Source organism: Apium graveolens, chromosome 5, assembly GCF_009905375.1.
Source record: "Apium graveolens cultivar Ventura chromosome 5, ASM990537v1, whole genome shotgun sequence".
Taxonomy (NCBI): Eukaryota; Viridiplantae; Streptophyta; class Magnoliopsida; order Apiales; family Apiaceae; genus Apium; species Apium graveolens.
In genome coordinates this window covers 18284388-18304096 of record NC_133651.1, presented here as the reverse complement: position 1 = coordinate 18304096, position 19709 = coordinate 18284388, and the positions used below count along the sequence as shown (strand labels likewise).

Sequence of the window (19709 nt, the reverse complement as noted above, 5' to 3'; positions counted from 1 at the left end):
CCCTCGTCCCATCACCTTGTTTAATGATTAACATTTCTTAAATATTACTTTTTATAATATATTATATAAAGTCAAAAGAAATACCTAAAAAATTTGAAATAAACTATGAAATATATTTATTCTATTATATATATAATTGGATAGTTTATTCTATACCATAAATTTATTTCACTACACAATATAAAATATTATATTATAATATAAAAATATAGAATATACCCACCCCATATTTAAAAAAAATGTAATTTTAATCCCGTCATTACCTCATTTCTCATTCCCGTGTGAGTCTGATTGGGCCGAGTTCACCATTTTCTCCGCCCTTAAAGGCCGAGCCCGGGACAGGATCTGTGACGATTTAATATTGTGTGACGATAGAAAGCAGAAAGTTTGAACATTGAAAAGTGAAAAAAATATTGGTTGGCTTTGTGTATAACATAAACAACACAGACACCACGTGAAGATGAAATACAAAACTAGTCGTGGTTTGCTCTTCATTCCAAAACACACTTTCCTCACAATCGACCCCGAAATAATCACATATTTCACTAAGCAAAACAAATTGCATATATTTATTAATTAATTAAATTTTATATATGAATCGATGGCGACATCGATATTGACACCAATACAGAGATACGCGGCGGGAGGTCTGTTGGGTCTGGCATTACACCAAGCTCAAACACACCAGACTCGCTCTCTCGATTCTATTCTCGACGATGACGATGATGATTTTAACAGCTCCTCCGGTAGCAACATCACCACGCCTGTTTCAGTCTCTTCTAACCCCGACCTTTGGGTTAACGCCACTTCTAATCTCCTCCGCCCTATCTTCAGGTCGTCCCTAATTCCCCTCATTTTATCGCGTTCTATGGAAAACACATTTTAATCACTCCGCCTCCATATTTATTATGTTAGCTTTAAATCGTATTACTCGTTGACTTGTGTGATGTTAGTCGGTTAATCTCTACGTTCGGGTTTTTAAGAGTGCAGAACAACTCTAAACTTGTGCAATTTTAATTGAGAATGTGTTTACACTAGTTTCTACCGTTGCTGTAGAGGACATATTTACGTTTTTTTTAAACAATTGTTCTCAGCGGAATTACTCCCTATATGTATGCAATTTTAATTGAGAATGTCTTCGCAGTGGTTTTTATCTGTTTTAGCTTGAAATTATATTACTCGTTGACCTTATATGATGTTTTTAGTTAATTTTCGAGTTACGCAAAATTTTTGAGTTGAATTGTTTGTTTGAACAAAGTAGTTTATTGAAATGGTGTTAATGACTTTGATTTTGTGAGCTTTGAATTAGTATTGTATGTTTTTCTGATCAGTTTTTTAGAAATTGATGATCAAGCCTGGCCTGGACTTGAGGAAACGGCGGGATCTCCTTCCGGAACTCATCACGTTGGAGCTGTATGTTCTCTGTATCCTTGGTTTATACAAACTGTTTTGTTGTGCTTTAGGATGTGTATAGGTTTGACAGGATGTTAATGTGAAAAGCAAAATGGTCGTTTAGTGGTTAGCAGAGAAACCAAATGTTGTAAACTTAGGGAAGTAGATGCCTGGTTTCTTTATCTGCAAAGTATACTTTATGCTTTGTGATAGAAAATGATTTTTGTAAATGAAATTTTTGTGGAAAATTTGTGAACAGTGATAATGCATTTGGTGTTGTTACGGTTAAATAACATGTTGTATATATATATTACAACAGTTCATAAGATTGCTTGCCGATGATAGTGATACTTCTTCAGAAATGAAGGATCGGGAGCATGGATTGTCAAATGCTGTTAGTAGTATGGCAGCAAGCATGGATGCTTCAGAAGAAATGGCATTTTATGAGGAAAGGCATCGTGAATATGAACAAGAGTGGCGCGACAAATTTTCAAATCCTGTCCAACCACAGCCTGAGGTGATAGATGATGACCGTGAAACTGATGAACATGATGCAAATGGCCGTGAAACTGGTATTCAGCATGCAAATGGCCGTCAAACTGAAAAGAAGGCTGCAAATGGCCGTGAAACTGATGAGCAGGATGCAAATGACCGTGAAACTGATGACCAGGATGCAAAAGTACATGAAACTCATGAACAGGATGTAACCCGTGAAACTCATGAGCATGATGCAAATGACCGTGAAACTGATGAGCAGGATGCAAATGACCGTGGAACTCATGAGCATAATGGAAATGACCGTGGAACTGATGAGCAGTATCCAGATGTCCGCGAAACTGATGAGCAGGATACAAATATCCGTGAAACTGATGAGCAGGATGCAAATGGCCGTGAAACTAATGAGCAGAATGCAAATGGCCGTGAAACTGATAAGCATGATGAAAATGGCAGTGAAACTGATGAGCAGGATGCAAATGACCGTGAAACTGATGAGCAGGATGCAGTGGGCAAGCCATCTATTATGGAAGAGCCATCTACTGGGTCTCGCAAGAGATCTGATGCAAAAATATTTGAAGAGGTTTCCCTGCTTGACCACAAGAGGAAAGTGGCAGTTCTATTCGAACTTCTCACAGCCTGTCTGGCAAAAACACCTGAACTTGACAAAAATGTAAAACGACGAAAGCACGACTATGACGCTCGTCACCGTGCGGCTCTGCGGTTGCTCTCAACTTGGTTCGACATTGAGTGGATAAAGATGGTTAGTTCCACATCTTTTATACAGTTCTTGTACTAAGCTGTTTCATGTATTTTGTGAATTAATTATGTCCCTTTTTTACATGCTATATCCCAGTAGATAATAAATGATAAAATAACTCTTTGTTCAGCCATCAGATAAAGTTTACTAGTGCTATATATCTTTGTGGATTTACCGGGGGGAGGGGGGGATGAAGAATGTGTCAATGAATAGGAAAATTAAGCAGGCTATTCATCAAACGTTCTGCAAAAAGTCCTGGTGTGATAGAAACAATACGGTGGAATGCCTATTATAATGTTTTGTTGGGTGGCAACAGTGTGTGCTGTTGATCATATATCATTTCTGTCTATTTCGGAAGTAACAAAGGATTTGTTTTCCCCCTTTTACAGAATTAGTTCTCATGATGAAAGGAACGAAATTATAGATTAGCGACAATAGCGTATTAATAATCAGAGGGTAACCTTATTAAGTTTATATATATAGTTTTTTTGCTTCCCTTTCTACATTTTTATAATTGTTTGAAATAAAAAAAAAACCAATGTCTTGATTCTGGTTATGCATTTGAAGTCTTTGATTGACATTAATATTTCTTTACTTTTTTTTGGAGCTGTAATGAATATCAATTTGAGACTTATCTATCACCAACCTATTTGCCTTGATTTTAATCAAAGGATGTCTGACCTTTCAAAGTATCGAGTATTTGGCTCGGGATATTCAGGATTGTCATACAGAGATTTGGCAGTTGGCAGATTTCACAAATTGGGGATCTGCAGTTTCCACACATATATATAAATTTAGAATACCAAATACAACTTAGTATATTAGAACACAATAATCTGCAGTTCTGCACATTGTACTTTTTATAGCGTGCAGTAATTGTACGTTAGTTTATTATCTGACTAAGTTATCAAACTACAGAAAAGACATCCTGAAGCCTGCCTTAAGAGTCTCACTAACCTTCCCGAATAAACTTTTAATTGGCCCAACTCAAGAAGATTTGCTGCTTTTAGGGTAATCATTTAAGAGAATATTTCTCTTCCCTTTCAGCAAACCCTGAGAATTAAGTTTTCATCTCAGATTTTCCTTGTATTCTTTTTTGTTCTTTGATGGCGTTATTCTCACAGTTGAAAGAGTGCTTGGCAAGGTGTACAATAGTGTTCGAATTTTTAATATATGCTATTAATATATATTTTTAGATTCTGCTTTGTTGCAGGACAACCAGTTTAAAGTCCCGAAGAGTCTCTTTGGGAACAATGTAAAAGACTTTGGAAGCCCAAATAACTTAACAATTTACTTGTTATCTGTTAATTTTAATATGGGAAGTACATTATTTAATATAGGAGTATATTGTTGTAAATCATTACAGTTAAACATATTAAGAATTGATTATCATGTTTCTAAATATCTCTTGCAAGATTTTTCGGCACTAAACCCTAATCACCAGCATTGTATCTCTATCACTATCTTGATAATTGGAGTTGAGCTGGTAAAAAAATTGTAATAATAGTTTTGATGATGCTTCCTCTTTCTCAGGAAGCTATTGAGACCATAGTTGCTAGCTCGGCAATGGCCATAATGAAAGAGAAAAAGGCTAAAGAACAAGAAGCAGACTCTTCACAAAGTAGATGGGTTAAGTGGAGACGTGGAGGTATCATTGGTGCAGCAGCGCTAACTGGAGGAACCTTAATGGCGATAACTGGTGGTATAGCGTTTCCCATTTCTGAGGTTTATCTGACATTTTATCTTCAGCATGAATGCCTGCAAGGAAATTATTGCTTTTTATTATAAAGCTTACAAGTTTTTATAACAGGTTTGGCAGCTCCAGCAATTGCTGCAGGATTTGGCGCTCTAGCACCTACACTGGGTACTATGATCCCCGTAATTGGAGCAAGTGGCTTTGCTGCTGCTGCAACTGCAGCAGGAAGTGCTGCAGGTTCTGTTGCAGTTGCTGCATCATTTGGAGGTGAGAATTTCTACCCGTTGATTGCATATCAAATTCCACTGTTATTCTAGAAACTGTATTTCCTTATAGCGTCTTCCTAGATATTTCTTCTGATAGCTGAGTTTGGCTTCTAGTAGGAGATTGAAACCGGTAGGCGGTAGCCCAAATTATTCCTCTACGGTTCTGCCCTTAATTTATAGTGATGTTACTTACATGCACTCTGGGGTGATTGGTACAAACTAATAATATTCTAGTCGTTGAAATATATACTAGATAGAAGTTCTCACTCATGTCAAAGTATCTCGAGTAGGTCCTGTGATGCTCTGAAGCTAGTTCTTGACTTTTTTTGTAGCAGCAAAACATGGAAGGAACCAATAATGAGTGGATGCCGACATTAGTGAAATGAAATATTATGTTTTCACACCCTATAAATGCTGGTTCTTATAAAATTTGTGCTAACCCTTAACTTGATCAATCTAGCTGCTGGAGCGGGACTATCCGGGACAAAAATGGCGAGGAGAACCGGAAGCATTGATGAGTTTGAGTTCAAAGTTGTTGGAGAAACCTGTAAAAAAGGCGTGAGTATAACACTTTTGCCATATTTTTAAGTTTGTGAAGGGCACATTAGGTCTGAGTAAGAGAGTCTTGTGCTTGTTCGGGGGAGGGTGTTGTAAACAAGTGTTCCAACATTCTTATATGGCTGTCTCCTTTCATTTTCCTGTTCCCATAAGCACTAACTCTACTATTATTACCTACTACATATATTTGGGAATATGTAAGAATACATAAATGTCAATCCTTCTTCTATCAGAGGCTGGCAGTTGAAGTGTTGATCTCGGGCTTTGTGTTCGAGGAAGATGATTATGTAAAACCTTGGGAAGGACAAACTGATAACTCAGAACGGTATACTGCATAATTTCCACCTTCCCATAATTTTAATTTGTTTCATTGTATTCATCATCTCCTATGATTATATTTGAATTTGTATGAGTACCCATTCTGGAGTGTTTATGAACCTAGCTCCTGAGTCTCATATTCTTGTTCTGTATTTTTGGAAGTTTATAAACCTAATATTGAAATGATAAATATGCTGCATAACATAGGAAGGTAGTTCTCTGATCAAATTTGGAGGCATGCTACTAGCAGTCTAAGTACCACTTTTGTTGAAAAAATTACAATGTACATGTCAACAAGATTACTTTAGTTTGAGTAGTTAAGTATTATGTCTAAAAATGTGTTTACTGTACTAGTAAAAATTGAGTTTGATGATATTTTCTTGCAGTAGCAATTTATTTGCTAAATAGAATTTATAAAATAGGAAAAGAAAAGAGATTGCCAAATATTAATAAAAATGTGTGCTTATGTATGTCTGTGAATTTGTGGCACAAACATGGCAGAATACTACCATCTTTCCTGTTCAAGAATCACCAATCACCAATAGCTTAATAGCTTGATGCACCTGATAGTGATACATCGCCCACCGAAGATAATAGTAGTGAAGAATATCTTAAACAAACATGATAGAGCTGAAATGATAAATAGTGATGAGCTATGAGTTGAAAAAGATTATGGTCCTACATTGTTGTAACATGTGGAGCTATACGTATTTAGTTGGGTAACTTATATGGTACATCGATTTGAGCTTTATCTTATGTTTTTGTTGAGGTGGCACGAAATCCACCTAGTAAGCCAGCCTTCTGAGCAAATATATAAGCCCAAATGGTCTGCAGAGCGATACTGGACATATGATTACCTCAATGCACTGAAGTTTGAATTTTAACCTATATTTGTCCATAAATATTTAAAGTGACTGTTTATACCACAAATACGTCTTAGAAATGGTGTATACTGGATGGGCGGGAATAATTGCTATTTATGTCATTCTAACAAAATTATACTTTTAGGTATGCGCTGCAGTGGGAGTCAAAGCATCTGATTGCTGTAAGCACTGCAATTCAGGACTGGCTGGCATCAAGTATATCATATCACTTTCTTAGCTATTTAATGCAATGGAAGAAATTTTTTGTAATGTTGACTATTCCTATACCTGCTGTAGGCCTTGCATTGACGTTGATGCAGCAAGGTGCAATGATGACTGTATTAAGCAGTCTTTTAACAGCATTAATCTGGCCAGCGACATTACTTTCTCTTACTAGTTTCATTGATAGCAAATGGTCAATTGCTGTAGACAGGTTTCTTTTCTTCCTAAATTCAACTAATGTTAAATGAGTAGAGAGCAATAATTGTAGTTGTCTATATCTTTACTGGGAGAATTTGTGCAGTAATGTCAAGAAGGTTAAATAATTGTGTCTTGACATAGTAGGTCACAGAAAGTAAAGTAAATTGTTTCCAAAAAGCTAATGTAACATCAATTTTTGATGTCATTTATAAGTCCCTGGGTGTAGTTGTATCCTTTACTTGATTGTTTGATGTCTAGTTCGTGATTTACTCAAGTCCTCCACCTCAAACTCTATTGTTTTAAAATTGAGTGAAATACAACTTCGATGCACTTATGGTGACCAATTCTTATATATCATCACAACCTATTCATTTTTTTGAGGAATGGGAAGGAAATTTGTATAATATTTAGTTTTTTACTCTACAGCAAGTACATTGTTTGTGATTGGCTCTTTTATTTTGTTCCATTTCATTGTTATTTTTTTAAATTTTGGCAGATCTGATAAGGCAGGAAAAATGCTTGCTGAAGAAGTTTTAGAGAAGGGATTGCAAGGACAAAGGTAAACAGGCCATTTCAATATTGAGAACATTTTTTTATTAACCAAAAGAACGATGGAAGCAACAAAAAAATCATTGCTATTGATGTTTTATGACATTTGGCTGTTTATAATATTACCTTGGATGTGCATATTGTATTTAGGCCCGTGACATTACTGGGTTTTTCACTTGGAGCACGAGTCATTTTCAAGTGTCTCCAGTGTCTCTCTGAATCTGAAGATAATGGTATCTGCACTATGAAACAAACAGTTATCTTTTTTACTTTAATGCAACTTTCTAATGGAAACTAAACTGTACTTTCAGCTGGGCTAATAGAGAGAGTTGTACTCCTTGGTTCGCCTATTGCCATCCAAGATGAAAACTGGGAAGCTGTAAGAAAGGTATTGACCTGCTATTATGTTCCTTAATGTATTTAAAGCATAACAGTGATTATCTTTGGATTCGCTGCTCTTTCTGCATTCTACTCAATAGCTACTTTTAGCTGTTTTGTAGATGGTGTCTGGTAGATTCGTAAACGCTTATTCTACAAATGACTGGACACTTGGAGTTGCCTTCCGTGCTAGGTATTTACTTCTAAATTAACTTTAGCTCTAGCCTTCTCCTGTTATCCTAGAAATTTGTGACCCTACTTCGGAAGTCATTTTTTACATCAACATTGTACCTCTTTAGCTCTAATGAGGGACAGTATTAGCGTTGGAACTGAGGTAGTAATATATATACAGGGGTGATAACTATACTTATATAGGGATAACTTACGGAAAGCATTATGAAGTATTTAAGACATGTCGGTCCATCCTTTTGGACATTAAGTTAATGATTGTAAGGCGGTCCCGAGCCTTGTCAACCGCTGACTTGTTTGATGTTGCTTGGTTTTACTCGAAGGCGCTGAGTTCAGCCATTTATAATTGTTATGGAATGTCCTTCATCTTCAATAATAGAGAATAGGGCATGGAAGCTTTCTGCTATGAGTATTAGAGGATAGTTTTGACTGCAAGGGAGGCAGGGGGATTACGCGACTTACAACTAACTTCCTTAACCCCGAAATAGCAACTTGGTTATAGCTGACAGAAGTGTCGAACACTAAGCAAGCAAAAGCTATGGATCTGTTCTTAGTGAGGGCAACCGGATTGGGACGATTAGTGGAAGAGCTAAGGTGAATTATAATGGAGCTCCATCTCTGTTTTTTTATAATGACCCTATATTGTGTTTGGTGCATTAGTTTTCTCCCGGTGATGCTGATGAAGTTAACTTAGAAGTGAGAACTTGATTCAAATCTACATGCATGTTTGTATCTTATGCATCTATTTTGGTTAAACTTTACATAGTAGGTCTGTGTACTTGCAAGTTCCGTTGGTAACATCATCAACCTTGACGTAGTAGGTCCACCATCTTTCTTTTATGTAGAAATGGCAATTGGGCTGCATTGGTTCGGGTTTGACAAAAACCAGACGCGAAACCCAAAATTTTAATCAAATCCGATGAAAACCTCTAAAACCTGAAACCTTGGGTTTCGGTTTGGGTTTTACCGAACCCTAACTTTTTTATATTTTATATTTATATAATTTATTCGGGCTTTGGATCAGTTCGGGTTTTGGCTGGGTTTGCATAAAAACCAAACCCGAGGTTTTGGTTGGGTTTGCATAAAAACCAAAACCCGAACTTTACAATTTATGCAAATTTACCAGCATTCACAAGCACGGGTTTGCGACTTTGAACAGTATTATATAAAGATCATGTTGTATCTCTTATGACATGAAGGTGCGCTGACTTTTGAGGTTAGATTAATGTTGTGAACTAATGCCATTACATTTTGAGTTTGACAGCCTCATGTCTCGAGGACTAGCTGGAATTCAACCAGTTGATGTCCCAGGAATTGAGAATGTAAGTATCTAATAAAAAATCATGAGAGATACTTTGTATTCCTTGCTCGGTACATTAATATAATGGATATAAGTTCCCTTGGTCCACAGGTCGATGTAACAGAAGTAATTGAGGGCCACTCGTCATATCTCTGGGCTACCAAACAGATAATAGAACAGCTTAAGCTCAATGCCTACTATCCTATGACGCCTAGTAAGGATTCATCATAAAATAAAACACAACTTGGAAATTCTTTTCTGGGTAGTACAGCGTAAAGTGGTCTGATGTCCACCATCTTATAAGTTCCCTTGGTCCATTGTAAGAGGGATCAGACATTACGAAGCAAGCGCAGGCTATTTCACATTAGCTGATCTCTCTTTTCCCACAAAGCAGATGGTTGTGTGCAGTGTTATTTTAACTACAAACTATCTCATATTGACTTCGATCATTTCAAGCCTGTATAGTTCATATTATTATGTTGTGTAGTTTAATTTTCGAAATAGATTGTTGAATTTAAAGTATGATGAAATTTAATTGAAGAGATTTAACGGCGGTTTGGATCACTAGTTTACAACCGGTTTATGGGAATCATTGTGATCAACTTTAGGTTGGAATCTCACTATCTAAGTGTTTTTGGATAATTTTATGTATAAGTTACTTACGTGTTTGGTTAATTATAACTTCCTGGATTGCCGCCCGTGCCATGCACGGTCTTGATTAATATTTATATATTTTCATTTATATTTTATGTAAATTTATTAAAATTTTATATAATAATTATATAGTTATATTTTTATTATGTATAATTTGAAGTTAAGTTCAAATAAATAGTATAAATATATGATTGATGTAATCTATGTTAATATTTGTTGTTAGTGAGATTCGAACCTGAAAACTTACATGTATCTTTATAAATAATAATATAAATATTGGTTGTTAACGGGATTCGAACCTGAGAACTTATATGTATATTTATAAATAATAATATAAATGTTTGTTGTTGACGGGATTTGAACCTGAGAATTTGTGTAATGTAATTTTTTAGTATTTGGATCTAACGGCTCTGAATATTTGATGTTGAAGATCCGACGGTTAAGATGAAAAGGGATAACCAAAATGAGGGGTTAATTAAACTACAAATTATACATTATAGTATAGTATAGATAAGTTATAACTTTTTTAAAATAAAATTAAAGCATAAATTATAAATTACATTAGTTAATAATTGTAATATATTAATACAAAATAGAAGAAAAAAATTTAAAAACAAAAGTAACGATCTCAGAAAAAAATTATATAATACACAACATTCATCACATTCATCTCGATTAAATTTAAATTATATTATTGATTCGGGTTAAAAAAATATAACTTAATATAATTTTATCGATTTAATTTGGTCGGTATAATGATCTTAAGTTAACATAAAACTATATGATTGAAACGAGCTGAAACAAAAGAAAATTTAAAAGATGACAAACTATCATTTAAAAAAATTTAATGAAAAAAATCAAATTTAAAATTTTAATCAAATTTAATTAAATATACATAAAATATAATATTAAAAATATTTCAGGCAATCACGGCGGTTTTAAGCCTTACAAGTATAAAACAGTAGACAAGGAAGAAAACTAGATGGTTGAACAGAAAATGAAGAATGAAAACGAAAATGTCAGAAATTCTAACTTTCTCCATACAACTAAAAATTGGGTAAATATGGTCTATGGCTTAAATTGCCAAACACTGCACCCAATCCCATGACAGGAATGTGCTTAAAGTTTAAATGAAACTCAAGAATGATCCCCAAACAGGCCCTAAATGGCAGCACATATGTTGATGGATATGAAAATTGTAATGTCAATTCATTTTTAGATAGAATTGATTAGCCACTGATATTGTTTATGCTACAGTGTTAGGTAATTTTGTTTGTATGGAATTTGATTTGCTTATTATTACCGAGAAACTCAAGATACTTTGCTACGGAGTTATCAGCCCAAGTAACCAATCACCTTGTTATTTATTTTATTTTTTTGCAATTTAACAAGATTTTATATGTTTAATAAGATTACATTTACCTAACTTAATCTAAAATGCTCAAATTAATAACATCAATAAATTAATAAACATATTTTATTATTAAATTTTGCCGCTACTCAATAAACTATATTTACACATGAGAAAATAAATGCATTATTTATATTTGTAGAATCTAATATTTTAATAATTTTAATTATGCATAAACCTTGTAAATATAAAATATTGCGTCTAAGATCTAAAAACTTGATCTTTTTATAAAAAAAATTATGGGTTCACATATTATATCAAATGTTTATATTATATATTTTGATTACAAATTTAGATTAAATTTATTTTATATTAAAATATTCGTAAGTGTGGACATATCTATCTATATTATTATATTAAAGACGAAATAATGAAAATTTGGGTGATAGTCGGTCTGGTTACCGTAATTATAATAATATTATTTAAAATAAAACACTCTCGTAAATAAATAAATATTGGTTTAAACTAAATAATATATAAATTTCATGCAGCGGACTAAACAAAATTATACTATTGATCCAATTTTAATTAAACAATAAAAATAAACAACATATAGTTGGCTAGATTTGCAGGTTCGGGCTAAAATAAAATAATAAAAACTCAGCTCAAATAAAATAAAATTTTAAAAGAAAATTCGTTTGTGCGATATAATGTCTTCGGACTAAAATAAAATAATAAATATTAACAATTCAGTCTAAAATAAAATAATATTAATCTCGGACTAAAATTAATTTTTTTTTAAAAAACTAAGTATAATTAGCTGAATTTGATTAGTATGACAGGCATGAACCTAAAACAAAGATTTGTTTACTCGTACTAAAACAAAATGATTGTAACGCCCTCCAAACCCGGGTCAGAAATTTGGGGCTCTCAACACACACACAATATATAAACCTGTATACAAAATATTATATGCATTGACCCTTCTTTTCACAACCATGGATCGCAACAGGTTCAAGTATGAAAACAAGCCACAACATTATCTTTTATTACATCGTACCAAATCCCAACTAGTTCAACTTACATCTGATAATGATATCATTCTTACAATTTTGCATAACTCATCTACAATATAAAGCTCCTGCTAGCTCGATCCAACTTAACCCGGAATCTTAGCTCGCACACTGGACTGGGAATCCTCGTTACCAAAAATTTCCTTTTTTTAACTGTTGAAAATATAAAAAGGTTTGCAAGAGTGAGCTAACTAGCTCAGCAAATCATCAAAACAATAACTGGGGTTAAACAATAACCAATTGAAATGATTCAGAAGAATCAAGTTTCTGAATAAGCAATGATTAAAATTGGATATTTACTTTTCATTTTTAAAAACCAAGGTTAGGTTGCTGATCAGTCACGCACTAACCCCGAGCAAGGCTCCCAGCTTTGCTCTATATACTGGATCCAAGACACACATTGGCCTATTATGACCACGAATCTGGTCCGACCACGAATCCGGTCCACATTTATAAAACCAACCAATTTTAAAACAATTCAATATGATAACCAATGTAGTTCAATAAGCTGAATCATAAATAACATTGATCTTGAAACACAAGGTGATTCACAATACCATGAAGGTATGACAAGAGATTCAAAACGTTTGGCTTTCAGTCAAGGAAAGAATCAGACCAGGGGTTCAAGGGTTCCAAGGATTGGTCTTCTGTTAAACAAGAAATAAGGTTTGGTATATTAAGCAATTCAATATCAGAAATCAGTATATGGTAGATACGTATTTGTGGAGTAGTATTGTATGTATTTAGATCGTATATGAGAATTCAACAATAAATGTTTTATGAAGAACCAGGCTTATGGCTCAAGATCAAGAAAAATCAGGGTTCAAGGTTAAATAGTTTAAAGCACTTGCAATATAAAACATGAGTTATTTTGAATAATAGCGACATGTTATGAAATAGTTCGAAAATATTTGCAATATATCTTGAAGAAAAGTTCAGAAGTACTTGCCTTATCACCGACGATTTCCACTTTACTTGTACTCATCTAACAGTTTTACTCATCAACCATTTTCCTTCTCTTTCTACGTCTTGCTTCTATTTATCAATCACTCGCCTTCTCTTTCTATGCTTTGGTTCTATTTATGGATCACTGGTTTCCTTTTTTATGCCTTGCTGACTCTGCTTGATTTCTGCATAAAAACGGATGGTTGATTATGAAAGTACTTTCCGAGAGCTTCGTTTTGATATATTACATGCCCGAATCGGAGTTCGATAACGTCTTCGTTCGTGCGTTTGATTTTCAAGAACGCGATATTAATTCGATATTTTCTCTATATTTTACGAGGTTTTACCGACTGATTGTGATTATATGAATAAAAGGAGATGATAAAAGGACTATATATATTTTTGGAATATTGGTTCATTTTGGATCGTTTTGGATCATTTTGGATCGTTAAATTAGTTACTTAGCCGGTTAGTAACTGCAAAAACGATCTGATTCAATACCCGTATTGGATGATTATCCGAACCGGGATTCTTATAAAACACTATATATGAAAATAACGTAATAGTATCTCGTCTTTCGAAAATACGGGTTTTGTTGGTTCACCGAAATGATTATCGTATCGAAAATCTTGCGCCGGGCCGCGCACGGGTCAAACCGTAATCCAGATTGAAAAAGTCAAAACACGGAAAATGTCCGGAATTACCAGATTAGGTTAGGAAGGAATTTTCGAAAGAGTTTCGGGTTGTAAAAATGTAAAAACAGTTGAAGTCGGACGATTCCCGACTTTATAAAATAATTTTGTAATTATTCAGAAAATAATTAATAAATTCATAATTCAATATAAAACATATAACAGCCCAAAAATTACCAGAAAATTACCAGAAAAATACCGTAATTATCCATATTTTATTCTGGTCATAATAAAATTAACATACTTATACTATATCACATATAATCATTCACATATCCACACCAATCATCAGATAATTCACCAAAAATCACATAATAATCATATAAAAATTATTTATTGATAAAAATAATTACGCGCGATATCCCGGATATTACATCCTTCCCCCTTAAAAGGATTCTGTCCGCAAAATCACTCTAAGGATCAGATAGTCACACATTCCAGTATCTCACTTTCATTTTCTAGGGTTGGTTCCTCAACCTTACAACTTTTAATAAACTTTTACTCGCAGCATCAATCGTTACTTAACAACCTCTCGCTGACCTCATTATCTATCTGTTGCTTATATAACTCAACTTAAGTCTCCATTTTATATAATGGAGCTAAATTACTCTTCCTGAGTATACACGTATAAATACCTTATGAATCTGCTAAAAGTGTGGCGATGAATCCAACTTACCTACACTTATCCTGACTATTTAACTGTCTCAAAAGGACCAGCATAATGCTTACTAATTATCTTTTCTTTGTAATTCTAGTAATTCGTGGCAAAGGTGCACTGCCTGCTATTCTCTTTCACTTCCAATCGCATTCGAAGCACTTTAATCGTTCTTTTAATCTTCTCGTCCATCTACAATTGATATACTGGAGCCATGGCGTATTCGATTCTTAACGTTTTCGAGATTATTCCAGAGTTAAGAATTAACGAGAAAATTTTGACTGAATATGAATGACGCGCAAACTTATCACCAAATCTTATTTTCCTTGAATCACAATCGAGTATATTCATTGAGCGAAGATCTCTTACCATTTTGAAGAAAGTACATTAACCTGGAGTCATCACTGGCATATTTTTAACCCATATTATCATTTATTTTGATTCTAAGGAGTTCTCATACGAAACTGACTGCAATGCTTTCCTTGACGTCTAATCATATATAACGTTTATTCTTTTTTTAAACCATCTTATCAGAGAGTCTTCTTTGACATATATGTCTCGTATCATTCCTTCGTAGGAAGTTGAATCTCTTGAGTTATCATCGTTCAACTAAATTTCTATCTTTTTAGTTCCGCCTTACTTAATGCCCGTTCATCTAGGAGTGGTATATACCATTCTAGTTTGACATAATTCATCGTATTCTGAATACTCCTGTCAAATTTCAAATCACACAATATTGATCATTTACGATTAGTTTCTGAATCTGATGATGTACCACCATTTCTTCAAGCAGCAACTAACCCACTTATGGGATAGACCGTTTATTACTAAATGAGAATGATTAGGTTTAAATAACCTATCAATAATAATGTAATTAAAGCTTTCCTCACCTTTGGTTCTCTGGTGACCTCACCATGACGTTTCTTGGCGAAATATATCCATCTAGTCTTTGTTGTCCCGCCTTAACTCCTTGATACATGTAATATTTGCTAATCTATCCCACCATTTCTTTCTTCATATCTGGCCACCAATAATTTTCCTCTAAATCTCTATACATATTGGTACTCCTTGGATGGATTGCATATCTTGAGTTGTGAGCTTCTTGTAAAATTCCATTCTTCAATTTTGTCATTGGTGGAATCCCAAATTCTGAAATAAAATCTGGGAATGCCTTGATCATCCTTTTGAGTATATATATATATATATATATATATATATATATATATATATATATTCCCCCCCCTTTTTTCTAACGATTAATATCTTGATCTATTATTTCCCCTTGATATTTCTTTACCTTCTCTAGCAATTCTTACTGAAAAGTCATACTATACATCTTTGCATTGTTAGGTTTGCAAATTCTGGCTTCCAATTTCAACTTTTAAAATTCCTTGTATAATTCTTCTAACACTGTCAGCACGTTCGGTCTTCCCTTTCTGCTTAATGCATTTGTTACTACGTTTGCTTTTCCTGGCATCTTATAAAGTTTCTTTATCACCCTTTTGATTCCACTTCCTTTTCTATCTCTGTTCTTCATTCTCATAGCTTATTCAAAACTGAACTCTTGACATTAATACTCATTTTGTTGTCATATCAAATTAGATATTAATACGAACTTTGATACTCACAACATCCCATTCTGAAGTAAACATCAATCATCTGTATTAATAACACCTTCGATATTTAACAACAACCTAAGTATCAACATCAATCGGAAACTGATTTAAAACTATATCTCACACTTAATCCAAAACAGAAATACTTGACAAATTATTATTGTATGAGTATCGGAAACAAGATGTCCCTTGATAAAACTTTGTTGCAGATGATAACATCTCCTTGATTGTCTAATGAAGTCCATATTGGTGTAGTTATTAATCTCTGCTTTATTCCATCTCCCTTCTTCCTTTCTTCTCGTTGCTTCATATTAAATCTTTAGCTCTTGAAAATATTCTTCTCACTTGTCCATACAAATGAATTTTTATTTCTCTTGTCCATTATGAAGGACATACTCATCCAAGTAAAAACTCACACATTTGCAGAAATTTTCTGAACTCTACCAGCGTCCTTACTTTTCCCCAATTCCTCATTGTTTTGATTTCGCATTTGAAAGTCACATCAAGGGTTCAAGGGTTCAAAAGTAGAAGACCAGGGGTTCAAGGGTTCGAAGGATTGGTCTTCTGGTAAACAAGAAATAAGGGTTGGTATATCAAGCAATTCAATATCAGAAATCAGTATATGGTAGATACATATTTGTGGATTAGTATCGTATGTATTTAGATCGTATATGAGAATTCAACAATAAATGGTTTATGAAGAACCAGGCTTATGGCTCAAGATCAAGAAGAATCAGGGTTCAAGGTTAAATAGTTTAAAGCACTTGCAATATAAAACAGGAGTTATTTTGAATAATAACGACATGTTATGAAATAGTTCGAAAATATTTGCAATATATCTTGAAAAAAAGTTCAGAAGTACTTGCCTTATCACCGACGATTTCCACTTTACTTGTACTCATGTAACAGTTTTACTCATCAACCATTTTCCTTCTCTTTCTACGCCTTGCTTCTATTTATCAATCACTCGCCTTCTCTTTCTATGCTTTGGTTCTATTTATGGATCACTGGTTTCCTTTTCTATGCCTTGCTGACTCTGCTTGAAACAGTTCGAAAATATTTGCAATATATCTTGAAGAAAAGTTCAGAAGTACTTGCCTTATCACCGACGATTTCCACTTTACTTGTACTCATCTAACAGTTTTACTCATCAACCATTTTCCTTCTCTTTCTACGTCTTGCTTCTATTTATCAATCACTCGCCTTCTCTTTCTATGCTTTGGTTCTATTTATGGATCACTGGTTTCCTTTTATATGCCATGCTGACTCTGCTTGATTTCTGCATAAAATGGATGGTTGATTATGAAAGTACATTTCGAGAGCTTCATTTTGATATATTACATGCCCGAATCGGAGTTCGATAACGCGTTCGTTCTTGCGATTGATTTTCAAGAACGCGATATTAATTCGATATTTTCTCTGTATTTTACGGGGTTTTACTGACTGATTGTGATTATATGAATAAAAGGAAATGATAAAAGGGCTATATATATTTTTGGAATATTGGTTCATTTTGGATCGTTTTGGATCATCTTGGATCGTTAAATTAGTTACTTAGCCGCTAAGTAACTGCAAAAACGATCTGATTCGATACCCATATTGGATGATTATCCAAACCGGGATTCTTATAAAACACTATATATGAAAATAACGTAATAATATCCCATCTTTCGAAAGTACGGGTTTTGTTGGTTCACCGAAATGATTATCGTATCGAAAATCTTGCATCGGGCCGCGCTCGGGTCAAACCGTAATCCGGATCGAAAAAGTCAAAACACGGAAAATGTCTTGAATTACCAAATTAGGTTACGAAGGAGTTTTCGGAAGAGTTTCGGTTGTAAAAATGTAAAAACGGTTGAAGTCGGACGATTCCCGGCTTTATAAAATAATTTTGTAATTATTCAGAAAATAATTAATAAATTTATAAATTAATATAAAATCATATAACAACCCAAAAATTACCATAAAAATACCGTAATTATCCATATTTTATTTTGATCATAATAAAATTAACATACTTATACTGTATCACATATAAGCATTCACATATCCACACCAATCATCAGATAATTCACCAAAAATTACATAATAATCTTATAAAAATTATTTATTGATAAAAATATTTTCGCGCGATATCCCGGATATTACAATGATATATACAACCGATCTGACTAACAAAAATATATTATTGAATCGGGTTAGAAACAAAATCAGAATTTGAAAAATAATTCGTTGATCAATAAAATGTCATGATGCTAAAATTAGATAAATATATTATCGATTCGATTTAAAAAAGAATAATATTCCCCTAGCTAAAATAAAATTGAAAATAAAGTAGATGTAATTAGTTGGATTTGGATCCGGTAGATATAAAGACATGTGGCTAAAAAAATAATGTATATTATTGATCTACGCTAAAACTAAAATTAAATTCAAACTAAAATATAATTATTATATTATTGATCTGGGCTAAAAAATAAAATTAAAATGTATCTAATTCTTTGGTAGGTATAATATAGGTTTAGAAGAGTGAAATAATAAGATCCAACCCTAATAGCCAAAATACTAAAGTTTTGTAGTTGATTTGTGTGTACCATGTTTGTATTTGTATAAATTATGGTTTTTCTTTAAATTCTAAAATTAAATGCACTTTGCACCCTACTATTTTGTTTCAAAAATAAATTTGTACCAGATGTTTGGAAAATTCAGTTTGCACCCCAACTCTTCAACTTTCGGATTCATTATGCACCGCTTTTCAAAATTTTATTGAATTGGGTAGGGGTAAAACCGGAAATTCAGCAATATACCTAATCAAAATAAATTTATCTTGTTCAAATAATATTAAAAATTATATATTTTTTTATATTAACTACTAAATAATAAAATTTTAATTTTCAAATAACACAATTACTTTTACATTCAATTTTCATTTTATAATATCAATTCCAAAATTTTATTACTCTAATTAATTAAATTTAATTATATAATCAAAATTAATTTTTAATTTTTTTTGTAGAAGTACAAAATATTAGCATTAATACTATAAAATGAAAATGAAAATTGAAATTACTATTATTAATTAAAAATTAAGAACTTAAATTTTTTTTATCAAAATTCAATTTTTAACATTATTTAAACGATAAAAAATTTAATTACTTAATATTTTTGCTAAATTTCTGATTTTACCCTTATTTAATTTAATAAAATTATGAAAAGTGGCGCATAACGATTGCTAAAATATAAGTTGGGGGGTGCAATCTGATTTTTCCAAACTTCTGATACATATTTGTTTTTTATCAAAGTTGGGGATGCAAAGTGTAATTAACTCTAAATTCTATAACATACTTACTATTTTAATAAAATGAAAATAAAGTTGATTCATTTGTCATAGTATAATAGCGTCGGACTAAAATAATCATTATAACTCATCTGGACTAAAACAATTACACAACTGATTCATAATAAATCAAAATAAAAATAAGAAAATAGTTAGACCTGCTAAAATAAAATAATATGTACTTTTACCATTGATCTGGTAT

At 32.9% G+C, this 19709-nt stretch overlaps 1 protein-coding gene across 3 annotated transcripts; it reads left to right on the top strand.

Moving 5' to 3' along the window:
- Window positions 1–388: 388 nt before the first annotated feature.
- LOC141723557 (transmembrane and coiled-coil domain-containing protein STS1-like) lies at window positions 389–9875 on the top strand. 3 transcript variants are annotated; one of them, XR_012576305.1, is made up of 16 exons: window positions 389–834; window positions 1332–1413; window positions 1712–2650; window positions 4181–4349; window positions 4458–4610; window positions 5070–5167; window positions 5401–5492; window positions 6494–6564; window positions 6646–6781; window positions 7265–7327; window positions 7468–7550; window positions 7629–7705; window positions 7818–7888; window positions 8048–8478; window positions 9149–9206; window positions 9296–9374. XR_012576305.1 is itself a non-coding variant. In XM_074525390.1 (15 exons), the coding sequence occupies exons 1-15, from the start codon at window positions 602–604 to the stop codon at window positions 9413–9415; spliced, it is 2445 nt and encodes an 814-aa protein (XP_074381491.1). In that variant the 5' UTR covers window positions 396–601; the 3' UTR covers window positions 9416–9875. The 3 variants fall into 3 exon arrangements, 1 of the variants encoding a protein (XP_074381491.1); XR_012576306.1 differs by having other exon boundaries at window positions 800–834; window positions 1752–2650; XM_074525390.1 differs by lacking the exon at window positions 8048–8478 and having other exon boundaries at window positions 396–834; window positions 9296–9875.
- The last annotated feature ends 9834 nt before the right edge of the window (window positions 9876–19709 follow it).